Raw genomic sequence first — 12,893 nt, 5'->3', positions numbered from 1 at the left:
TGCTAGATGCTCAGAAAGGATTTTGAATAAAATGTTATAGCATTTTGCTAAGGGGTGGCATGAGATGCAATTCCATCCCTCAAAGAAATTAACATTTGAGTTATTGAGAAAGGACATACACATGGATAAGTAGTAGTACAAGATTGCCTAGATTTTCTACCAGAAATGTTGGTGAGTTCTTTTGAAAACAGTTTGAGGTCAGGAATCATGACTTTTTGTTTAGGAAATGCTTTGATTAAACTCTGTACTCTTCCTCCCCCAACATCTGTTCATGCTGAGATATCTGTATTGCTTCTGGCTTACAGTACACATTAAATATTTCACAGTCACAGTGCAGTTTTGTGATGTTTGGAACATTAAATTATAAAACATAAGACCCCTAGAGTGTATGAAGTAAAAATTGTGACCTGCCATTCCTTTCTTAGTGTAGTAGTATGAGAAAGATAAGAAAAGTATATTGATAGAATGTATCAGCCTATGTGAGGTGAGGCTCTTGTAAAGTCTTTATCACTGGAGAGTAGGCCTTTGTTACAGAGAATGCAGTGGGTATATTTCAGAATCATTACTTTCCCCCTTCCCCTGCCGAAGACATGAAAAGAGTCTTCTTGACTTTTCACAGTGATAACCTGGTGGGATTTACCTAGTGGGGTAAAATCTATGAAAATGTGGGGGCCTTCTAAGACTGTGGCCTCAAGACTTTCTCACTAGTAGGCTAATGCTTTCCCGACATCTAGCAATTTGTCACAGTTACCATTTCAGCGCTTCTAGGAGTTTATGTCTCCAGTGGCTTCTGCTCCAGGTAAGCTGAACTTGTTTGTGCTTCTGTATTTGTGTGTCTCTCCAGACTTGAGGAGGCAGTTGGCCTTGAGACCTCAGTTCTCTGATAAGTCCAAGAAAAGTAATTGATTTTCTGTTTGACAGCTTTTTTCCTGTATCTATGCGAGTGACAACTTCAATGCTCTTTATGTGTTAGAGCTGAAATGGAAGTCTGATTAAGATGTTAACCACAAATATCTTTGTAATAAATTATTTGGAAAATCAAAGTGATTTTGTGCTTTCTATTGAATCATTGCTTTAGGCTTTTTTTTTTTTTGTAATATATTTTAAGCAATTTTTCAATAGGTGCCCAGAAGAAGGTGCATTTTGGTAACATACATGATGCAGTACGGGCTGGAGATGTAAAGCAGCTTTCAGAAATAATAGAACGTGGAGCCAGCATTAATGAAGTTGACATTCTCCATAAGTTTTCCCCTTTACATTGGGCAGCACATTCTGGAAGTTTGGAGGTAAGAAGCTGTATAAATTACTAAACTGAAGTAAGTTTACAGCTGTTAGCAATTTTGAAGATTTAGCAAATAGGACTGAGACTTTATGCTAGGTATTTGAAATATTTTTCTTTTTCCTCTTTTTTTAAAAGTTTGTTTGTTTGTTTGTTTATTTATTTATTTTTTGAGAGAGATAGAGCGTCAGCCGGGAGGGGCAGAGAGGGAAGGAGAGAGAGAATTCCAAGCAGGCTCCGCACTGTCAGAGCAGAGCCCCAAGGGGGCTCAAACCCATGAACTGTGAGATCACGACCTGGGCTGAGATCAGGAGCTGGATGCTCAACCGACTTAGCTACCCATGCGCCCCAGAAGTATTTTTCTTTTTCAATTCATCGTGATATTTGTTGTTCTGGTTACTGTACCTTTGTAACAAATTATCCCAAAAGTTAGTGGCATAAAATAAGCATTGATAGTCAGAAGCGAATCAGGAATTTGAATATCATGGATAGCTCGTCTCTTTTTCATGATGTCTGGGGCTTCAGCTAGAAGATTGAAATACTGAGGCTGAAATCTTCTGAAGGCTTGTTCACGCAGATGTCTGGTGGAAGATGCGAGCTACAGGCTGGCTGCCTTAATTCCTCTCCATGTGAACTTTTATGTGAAGCCTCTCCACCTGGGCTAATTTGTGATTCCTCACAATGTGGTGGCTGAGTTCCAAAGGCAAGCCTGGAGGGTAACTTACAGAGGGTAACATATGAATACCTAATTCTATCAAATCTTATTATTTTTGCTATGGTTGCTTTAGATTTTTAGAAAATACATCTGTGGAACCTCACAGATGTATTTGAAGTCCCTTAGCACTCCTCACGGGTGCCATTCCTCCCCTAACAACTCCAGAAGTAACTATTACCCTGCATTTGGTGTTTGATATTCCCATGTAGGGGCACCTGTGTGGCTCAGTCAGTTGAGTGTCTGACTTTTAATTTGGGCTCAGGTCATAATCCTAGGGTCATGGGATTGAGCCCCATTCACCATGGAGCCTGCTTGGGCTTCTCTCTCTCTCTCTCTCTCTCTCTCTCTCTCTCCCTTCCCCCTGCCCCCTCCCTTGCCCTTGGGCATGCTCTCCCTTTCTCTCTCTCTCTCTCAAAATAAATAAAAAAAAATACTATCTATGTTTTATGTTGTTATTAAATGATTGTATCATTGTTTTTAATAACATTTTATATAAATGACATTATACTGTGTTCATCATTCTGCAGCTTTTTGTGTTCAACAATGTATTTTTGAGGCTTAACTATGATGGCATTTATGTATTCCATTTCTTTCAGGCATGTTATAATTATTCTTAGACTAATATCATCCATTTTTCAATGGCTATTTAGTTGGTTTTATTTTTTAGCGAGTACAGGCAGTGCTTACTGAATATTTTTATGCAAAAATTATTCTCAGGTTGTATACAAGGCCAACTGCACTTTTTCCTCATGATTAGAGATTATGTGTGGAGAACTTATTTTAATTACCACATTTCCCTAGCCGGTAGGCTGCAGGTCTGCTATGAAGTGTTTGTTTTTTCCCCCTATCACACAGAGACTGCTTTCTATGAAAATGGCTTCTCTGTGTGATTTCTTGTTTGTTTGGGTTTCTCTGCTTCTCAAAACTGAATCTGGCCTGGAGAATCTCTCCGCCAGTTGTGTGCCCCACTTGAACTGTTGTAAACAAGGATTTTTTGATTTGGCCTATTAGTGGCTTCCTCTCATCTAGGAAGTATGTGCCATGATGGTTCTTTCTCAGTTTGTAGCCCTGGGTGGGTATGTTCTCTGTTTCCTTCCATATCCCTATTGGATCTACACTTTGGCAGCTTTCCCATTTGTTTTGTAGCTTCAGATGTTTCTTAGTTTCATCAAGGATAGAGTTTTATTCCTGTTTTTCTTGCTTTTTTTTTTTTTTTTAATGATTTCAAAGAGAGTGGGGTTTCCTCTCTTTTGTGGTATCCTTTCAGCCTTTCTGATTACTCCCAGTCTTCTTTGGTTAACCTCCTCTGACTACTCTATAAATATAAGTTTTTTTTATATTTCTGCTAATAGCCTTTTCTCTCCTACTTTATGTACTCTCTCTAGACAGTCTTTTAGCATTCCTTGGTTTTATCACTACTACATAATTATTGATTTGCTTTCTCTCTTGAACTCTGCTTATGTATCAGGTGCTTGATCAATAACAGCACATATGCATCTGACTGGATCTCTAATTGGTCTGAAACTAAACTAGTACTCTTTTCCCTCCCTTTCTTAGTTTTCCAGGCTATTGACTTGGCATCATTATTGCATTGTCTCCATTTTTTCCAGAAGTGAAACACAATATCAACATTTGTCTGAAGGTGCACTTGATAATGCAGTGAGAACTGATCATTAGGTCATTGATTTTGTTCCATCTTTGTCTCCTGAGTTTGTCCTCTCCACCCTTTTAGCCACTGCTTTAGATCTAATTGATTTTCTTCTTTTGAAACCTTTAAGTCTGTGTAGTGACTTTTTATCCCCTATAGGATAAAGTTCAAGCGACTTAATATAAGAGACTTCTCCCTGCAACCTCATCTCCCATCATACTTGTTTTATTCTGTAATACTGGTGACTACTGTCATTTCCCAAACTAGCCTGCTGTTCTTTGTTATCCTAGACTTTACACATACGGTTTTATCTGCCTGGTTTCACTCACCTCTTCCTACTGGTTACTTGGTTGAATTCCAGGTCAGGCAGCACCCACTTGGCAAAGCTTTCTGTGTCTCCCCCCCCCCCCCCAACATCCCTTAGTTACCTACCTAGGAGCTACACCTAAATCTTACACATATTTTTAAAACTATATTTATTTGTATTTATCACATTGAATTGATCACTTTGAATCTCTTTTAGATTTTGAGCTCTTTGAAGGTACCATTTGGGTTTTGTTCCTCTTTTTTTCCACATTTGGCATATTGGATTCTCAATAAATGTTTGCTGTATAGCTGAATTTGCTGAACTAAATATATATACATTAAAAAAAAAACAAACCCCACATATATGTGTGTGTGTGTGTGTGTGTGTGTGTGTGTGTGTTTAAGATTTATTTTTGGGACATGCCTGGGTGGCTCAGTCAGTTGTGTGTCTGACTTTGGTTCAGGTTATGATCTCATGGTTTGTAGGTTCGAGCCCCGTGTTGGGCTGTGTGCTGACAGATTCTGTGTCTCCCTCTCTCTCTGTCCTTCCCTCCACTCATGCTTTGTCTCTCTCAAAAATAAATAAATGTTAAAAAAAAAAAGTAAAAGATTTATTTTTAGAGAGAGAGAGCAAACAAGTGGGGAGAGAGGGAGGGAGAGGGGAAGAGACAGAATGAGAGACAGAGAGAGAGAGAGAGAGAGAGAGAGAATCTCAAGCAGGCTCCATGCCCAGCACAGAGATGACATGGAGCTTGATCCCACAACCCTGAGATCATGACCTGAGCCAAAATCAAGAGTCAGATGCTCAACTGACTGAGCCACCCAGGCGCCCCTTAAATTTATATTTTAAGTGTTAGCATAGTGCATAACAGATATTCCAGAAATGTTTGTTGAATTTTAACAAAAATAAGTTAAACCAAAACATTTTGGTTCCTGTCTACCTTTCCATTTAAAGATCATCTCCTCATTCTCTACTCGCCTACTACATTAATGCTCTCACATTTTGTTATCCTTTCTGAAATTTCTTAAGACTGTGGTACTTATGTTGGTAATATAATCACTAGATAAACAACTAGTGAAAACTATGCTTCATTAGACTTCATTTTTTTTTTTCTTCGTGAGATGAAATCAGCTCTTGAGCCCCTATGGTAAACTTTTTATTTCAGATATATTTTTTACTTCCAGAATTTCTTTTTCTTCTTTCTTTTTTTTAAAAATAACTTGTCTCGGGGCGCCTGGGTGGCTCAGTCGGTTAAGCGTCTGACTTCAGCTCAGGTCATGATCTCACAGTCTGTGAGTTCGAGCCCCACGTCGGGCTCTGGGCTGATGGTTCAGAGCCTGGAGCCTGTTTCAGATTCTGTGTCTCCCTCTCTCTCTGACCCTCCCCCGTTCATGCTCTGTCTCTCTCTGTCTCAAAAATAAATCGTTAAAAAAAATGTTTTAAAAATAAAAATAACTTTTCTCTTTGTGTATATTTTCTTTTTTTTTTTTTCATTTTCTGCAATTGTATTATTACTTTCACATTTTAAAGTTAACTTGGAAATATAATAGTATTTCATATTTTTGGATAGGAATCAATATTTTAATATTCATGGACACAAAATAATTACAATTATTTGAAATTAAAATGTATCTTAATAATCTATGACTGAACAATAGTCTCAAAAACATAGATACTTATAGTTTTATTAAAATTCATATAATTCATTTTTATCCACAACTTTGAAATTGAATTGTTTGCCAAACATAGCATGAATTAAGCAAAACTTTAATTCAATTAATACATTTTTATGAGTGTGTATTTCTGTTAAAGATTTTATTTAAAAAAAAATTTTTTTTTTAATTTTTTTTTTTCAACGTTTATTTATTTTTGGGACAGAGAGAGACAGAGCATGAACGGGGGAGGGGCAGAGAGAGAGGGAGACACAGAATCGGAAACAGGCTCCAGGCTCTGAGCCATCAGCCCAGAGCCTGACACGGGGCTCGAACTCACGGACCGCGAGATCGTGACCTGGCTGAAGTCGGACGCTCAACCGACTGCGCCACCCAGGCGCCCCTATTTAAAAAATTTTTAATGTTTATTTATTTTTGAGAGAGAGAGACAGAGTGTGAGCTGGGAAGGGACAGAGAGAGGGAGACAGAATTTGAAGCACGCTCCAGACTCCAAGCTGTCAGGACAGAGCCTGATGTGGGGCTTCAACTCATGAACCACGAGATTATGATCTGAGCCTAACTAAGATGGACACTTAGGCAACTGAGTACACAGGTACCTCCCTCCTTTTTTTTTTTTTAATAAGTGCATTCTTTTTTTTTTTTTTTTTAATATGTTTATTTTTGAGATAGAGGCAGAGCATGAGCGGTGGAGAAGCAGAGATAGAGGGAGACACAGAATCCAAAGCAGCCTCCAGGCTCTGAGCTGTCAGCACAGAGTCTGAGGTAGGGCTCTAACCCATGAACTGCAAAATCATGACCTGAGCCAAAATTGGACACTTAATGAACTGAGCCATACAGAGACCCCTTTTATGTTTTTAAGTAATCTCTATACCCAACATGGGACTTGAACTCACAACCCTCACAGGGTCAAGAGTTGTATGCTCTGCTGACTGAGCCAGCCAGGCTCCTATATGTATGTGTGTTAAAAAAATTTTTTATAAGTATACTCCTTAATTGCTGTTTCAGCCACTCCTCACTCACCTCCTCTCTGATAACTATCAGTTTGTTCTCTATAGTTATGAGTCTGTTTCTTGGTTTGTCTTCTCTCTCTCTTTTTTTTAACCTTTGCTCGTTTGTTTTGTTTCTTAAATTCCACATGAGAGATCATATGTATTTGTCTTTCTCTGACTGACTTATTTCTCTTTGATGAGTCATTGTCATCATACTTTCCTTTAATTTTTTAAAATGTTTATTTATTTTGGGATAAAGAGAGAGCACTAGTGGGGAAGGAGCAGAGAGAGAGAGAGAGAGAGAGAGAGAGAGAGAGAGAGAGAGAATCCCAAGCAGGCTCCACATTGTCAGTTCAGAGCATGACATGGGGCTTGAGCTTATGAATTGTGATATCATGAGCTGAAATCAAGAGTCAGATGCTTAACCAGCTGAGCCACTCAGGTGCCCCTCCTTTAATTCTTTAAATATAAATTCTTTCATTTTTATTTATTTTTTAAAGTTTATTTATTTTGAGAGAAACAGAGACTGTGTGAGTGGGGGAGGGGCAGAGACAGGGAGGCAGAGAATCTCAAGCAGGCTCTGCCAGTACAGAGCCTGACATGGGGTTTGAAGTCTCAAAACCTCGAGATCATGGCCTGAGATGAAACCAAGAGTCGGATGCTTAACTGACTGGGCCACTAGGCGCCCCTAAATATAAATTCTTTAAAAAAAATTCCTTTTAGTTATCCCAAACTGTTTATAATAACTGCCATATTAAGTCATATTAAGTCCAACCCTGGGCCCTTTCAGATATTGTTTCTGTTGATCATTGTATACATCTCATAATTTTTTTTGTTTGACTAGACATTTTAAAAACAGCGCTTTTTTTTTTTTTTTTTAATTGAGAGAGGTGGAGAGAGTTTGAGTGGGGCAGAGGGTGAGAGAGACTATCTCGAGCAGGTTCCATGCTAGGCCTGGAGCCTAATGTGGGGCATGATCCCACAACCCTGGGATCAGGACCTGAGCCGAAATCAAGAGTTGGATCCTCAACTGACTGAGCCACCTAGGCGCCCCAGAAAACTGCACGTTTTAGATTATATATTGTAGCAGCTTTGAATTCTGATCTTATTCAGGTGTGCTTGTTGCTATGTGTTTGCTTGTTGACTTACCTGGACTAAGTGTATGGAATCTGTTCCCCACAGTGTGCAGTCGCTGCTTAGTTTTTTTGTTTTTGTTTTTAAAAATGCTTATTTTTTTTAAATTAAAAAAAATTGTTTAAATGTAATTTATTGTCAAGTTAGCTAACATACAGTGTGTACAGTGTGCTCTTGGCTTTGGGGGTAGATTCCCATGATTCATTGCTTACATACAATACTCAGTGCTCATCCCAACAAGTGCCCTCCTCAATGCCCATCACCCATTTTCCCCTCTCCCCAGTCTCCCCATCAGCCCTCAGTTTGTTTTCTGTATTTAACAATCTTTTAAGGTTTACCTCCCTCTTGTTTGAAACTATTTATTCCCCTTTCCTTCCCCCATGGTATTCTGTTAAGTTTCTCAAATTCCACATTTGAATGAAAACATATGATATCTGTCTTTCTCTATTACACTTAGCATAATACCTTCCAGTTCCATCCATGTTGCTGCAAATGGCAAGATTTCATTCTTTCTCATTGCCAAGTAGTATTCCATTGTGTATATAAACCACATCTCTTTATCCATTCATCAGTTGACGGACATTTGGGCTCTTTCCATAATTTGGCTATTGTTGAAATCGCTGCTATAAACATTGGGTACATGTGCCCATATGAATCAGCACTCCTGTATCCTTTGGATAAATTCCTAGTAGTGCTATTGCTGGATTGTAGGGTAATTCTATTTTTAATTTTTTGAGGAATCTCCACACTGTTTCCCAGAGTGGCTGCACCAGTTTGCATTCCCACCAACAGTGCAAGATGGTTCCTGTTTATCCACATCCTTGCCAACATCTGTTGTTTCCTGAGTTGTTAATTTTAGTCACTCTTACTGGTGTGAGGTGGTATCTCAATGTGGTTTTGATTTGTATTTCCCTGATGATGAGTGATATTGAGCATCTTTTCATAAAATATCTAGGAATAAACCTAACCAAAGATATAAAAGATCTGTATGCTGAAAACTATAGAAAACTTATGAAGGAAATTGAAGAAGACGCAAAGAAATGGAAAACCATTCCATGCTTATGGATTGGAAAAACAAATATTGTTAAAATGTCAATACAGCTGAAAGCAATCTACGTATTCAATGCAATCCCAGTCAAAATTGCACCAGCATTATTCTTAGAGCTAGAACACACAATCCTAATGTTTGTATGGAACCACAAAAGACCCTGAATAACCAAAGTAATGTTGAAAAAGAAAACCAAAGCGGGAGTCATCACAATCCTGGACTTTAGCCTCTACTACAAAGCTGTAATCATCAAGATAGTATGGTTTTGACACAAAGCAGACACATAGACCATTGGAAGAGACTAGAGGATGCAACCTGGGTGGCTCAGTCAGTTAAGTGTCAGATTTCAGCTCAGGTCATGATCTCATAGATCATGAGTTTGAGTCCTGCATTGTGCTGTGTGCTGATAGCTGAGCCTGGAGCCTGCTTCTGATTCTGTGTCTCCCTCTCTCTCTGCCCCTCTCATGCTCAGTTTGTCTCTCTCAAAAATAAATAAACATGAAAAAAAATTAAAAAAATAGAGAATGTAGAATTGGACCCACAAATATATGGCCCACTAATCTTTGGCAAAGGAGGAAAGAATAATATCTAATGGAAAAAAGACAGTCTCTTTACCAAATGGTGCTGGGAGGACTGGACAGCAAAATGCAGAAGAATGAAACTGGACCACTTTCTTATTACCATACACAAGATAAACTCAAAATGGGTGAAAGACCTAAATGTGAGACAGGAAACCATCAAAACCCAAGAGAGGAGGGGCGTCTGGGTGGCTCAATCGGTTTAGCACCGACTTCAGCTCAGGTCATGATCTTATGGTTTGTGGGTTTGATTCCTGCATTGGGCTCTGTGCTGACAGCTCAGAGCCTGGAGCTTGCTTTGGATTCTGTATCTCTCTCTCTGTCCCTCCCCTGCTCGCACTCTGTCTCTGAAACATAAATAAACATTAAAAAAATTAAAAAAAAAAAAACCCGAGAGGGGAAAATGCAACAACCTCTTTGACTTCAGCTGCAGCAACTTCTTACTTGACACATTGCTGAAGGCAAGGGAAATAAAAGCAAAAATGAACTATTGGGACCTCATCAAGATAAAAAGCTTCTGCACTGCAAGGGAAACAATCAACAAAACTGAAAGGCAACCAATGGAATGGGAGAAGATATTTGCAAATGACATATCAGATAACGAGTTAGTATCCAAAGCAAACTCAACACCCAAGAAACAACCCAGTGAAGAAATGGGCAGATGACATGAATAGACACTTTTCCAAAGAAGACATCCAGATGGCCAACAGACACATGAAAATAATTCTTATTATTTTTTAAAAAAAATTTTTACTTTTTTAAATAAATTTAAAAAATGTTTTATTTTTGAGAAACAGAGACACAACGTGAGTGGGGCAGGGGCAGAAAGAGAGGGAGACGCAGAATTGGAAGCAGGCTCCAGGTTCTGAGCTGTCAACACAGCGCCTGATGCGGGGCTCGAACCTACAAACCGTGGGATCATGACCTGAGCTGGAGTCAGATGCTTAACTGACTGAGCCACCCGGGCCCCCAAACTTTTTTTTTTATAATTTTTTTTTTTTTTTAAGGAAAATTCTTATTATCTTTAAGCCTGGCTTCCTAGGGGTTACTATTGCATCAGTGACTGATCAGAGGTTGTGCTTAGGTACCTTGAGCCCATAAGGTTTCTGTCTTTCGCTGATGAGTCTGTGTGTGGCTTGGGGAATGTTTTCCAAGTCCAAGCAGTTTATTATAAGTCAGCTTGACTTTGCTTTTTTTTTTTTTTAAATTAAATTTTTTAAAATAATGTGTTTAGCCAGGGATATATAGCCAACTTGGGCCCTCTTCAATCTTTCCTGAGAATAAGCAGCTTTGTATATGTAGATGGCCTTTTAGATTACAAGGGATAAGTGGAATCTTAGCAAGGCCCACTGGCTCTCTAATTTCTTGGGTGTTTCTATTAGTTTTATGGGAGATCTTTTGTTTTTTGTCTTACCCAGTATTGTCACTTCAGGTGAGCTCTAATATTGGCTTTCCCAGATTGTTGGCCACTTGGGTTTGGAATTGTTTTTGACTATGTGCTTGGGCATGAAATTTTCAGTCCCTCCAGCAAGACAGTGAGCTGTTCAGCTGGGGAGAAATTCTGTACCCTATAGCTGTGGGGTAGGGATAGTTGTAGTCTCAGGCTAATCTGCCACAGATTCCACTTGTTGTTACTGAGATTCAGAAGATTTTCTTGAGTAAATGCTTCTTATTTTGCTATATGCCTCTGATGAATTCCCAGAGTCTTTAAATTGTTGTTTTTGAAAACTTTATCTGGTTTTATCATTGCTTCTTGGGGAAGATTTGCCAAGCTCCTCATTTAGTCATTTCTGAAATCTTATTGATTGGTCAGTTGATTTTTGGCAAAGATACAAATGCAATCCAATGGAGAACAGATGGTATTTTCATTAAATGCTGCTGGCACAATGGAACAGTCGTATTTGAGAAAATGAATCTCAACTTATATTTGGCACCTCATGTAAAAATATACTCAGAATAGATCATAAACAAAGGTAAAACTTAATCTTGTAAGACTTCTGGGAGAAAACATAAGTGAAAATATTTGCAAATCATATATCTAAGAACTTGTAGCCAGAATATATGAGACTCTTATAATTTGGTAGTAAGAAAACAAAAAACCCAAATAAAAAATGAGTGCATGACTTCAATAGACACTTCAAAAGTACCAATTGAATGGCAATTGGATGGCAATTGAGCACATGACATGTTCAACATCATTAGCCATTAAGGAAATGCAAATTAAACCTATAGTCAGATGCCACTACATACCTATTAGAATGGCAAAACAAAAACAAAAATGATACTACCAAGTATTGACAAGAATAGGGAGCAACTGGAACTCTTGTACATTGCTAGTAGAAATGTAAAATGGTATAGCCACTTTGGAAAACAGCTTGGTAGTTTCTTATAAAGTTCAACATATGCTTTACTTATGTTCCAGCAATCCTGCTTAAACATATTATCTAGGAGAAATAAAAAACGTATACATGAATGTTTGCAATGATTTTATTCTCCTGTAACTGAATGGTGTTAGCATACAGTAGTCTGTCCCTAAATATTTGTTGATAAATTGATAACTTACTGTGATTAGTAGTGAAGTTGAGCCTTTTTTTTGTCATCATATTTTATTGGCCTTTTATCTCTCTGACAGGCAAATGATACCTAAGTGTTAAAAGCCTTTTAACAAGTGATGCAGCTATAACTGGTGTGACGGTGTATCCCAATGATACAATCAATTCATTCATTCATTCTTTCTTTTCTTTCTTTCTCTCTTTCTTTTTTAAATTTTAAGTAGGTTCCAACCCAGTGTTGTGCTTGAACTAATGACTCTAAGATGGAGAATCTCATGCTTTACCGACTGAGCCAGTCAGGTGCCCCCATACAATAAATTCTTTTTTTTTTAATTAAAAAAAATTTTTTTTAACATTTATTATTGAGAGACATAAACAGAGCATGAGCATGGGAGGGGCAGAGAGAAGGGGAGACACAGAATCCGAAGCAGGCTCCAGGCTCTGAGCTGTCAGCACAGAGCCCAATGTGGGGCTTGAAGTCACGAACTGTGAAATCATGACTTGAGCTGAAGCCGGTTGTTTAAGCGACTGAGCCACCCAAGTGCCCTGACAATAAATTTTTTAAAAAGAAACTTCTTGCAGATAGAATCTCCAAACTTGAACATGTGAAGACAGTAATACCGTATGTGGCTCAGACCTCTAGTATTGTAATCTATTGAGACTTATGTTAATTAAAATATTAAATGAGGATGCATTTGACCCTTGCCCCATTTTTCTTTTTCTTTTCCTTCCTTCCTTCCTTCCTTCCTTTCTTTCTTTCTTTCTTTCTTTCTTTCTTTCTTTCTTTCTTTCTTTCTTTCTTTCTTTCTTTCTTTCTTTCAAGTTTGAGAACGAGAGCCAGAGCGAATCAGTTGGGGGAAGGGCAGAGAGAGGGAGAGAGAGATTTCCAAGCATGTTCCACACTGTCAGCACAGAGCCTGATGCAGGGCTGGAACTTAGGAACCGTGAAATCATGACCTGAGCTGAAATC

The 12,893-nt window shown here is 38.4% G+C and overlaps 1 protein-coding gene across 1 annotated transcript in view; it reads left to right on the top strand.

The window, feature by feature from the left end:
• ANKRD42 (ankyrin repeat domain 42) overlaps positions 1–12,893 on the top strand; it is a 72,638-nt gene that overhangs the window by 2,930 nt on the left and 56,815 nt on the right. The window contains exon 2 of the mRNA XM_043580098.1: positions 1,123–1,286. Coding sequence (XP_043436033.1) covers positions 1,123–1,286 — 164 coding nt within the window. The remainder of the gene's footprint in view (positions 1–1,122; positions 1,287–12,893) is intronic.

Source organism: Prionailurus bengalensis, chromosome D1 (genome assembly GCF_016509475.1).
Source record: "Prionailurus bengalensis isolate Pbe53 chromosome D1, Fcat_Pben_1.1_paternal_pri, whole genome shotgun sequence".
In the NCBI taxonomy this organism is placed as follows: domain Eukaryota; kingdom Metazoa; phylum Chordata; class Mammalia; order Carnivora; family Felidae; genus Prionailurus; species Prionailurus bengalensis.
This window is presented reverse-complemented; position numbering and strand designations above follow the sequence as displayed.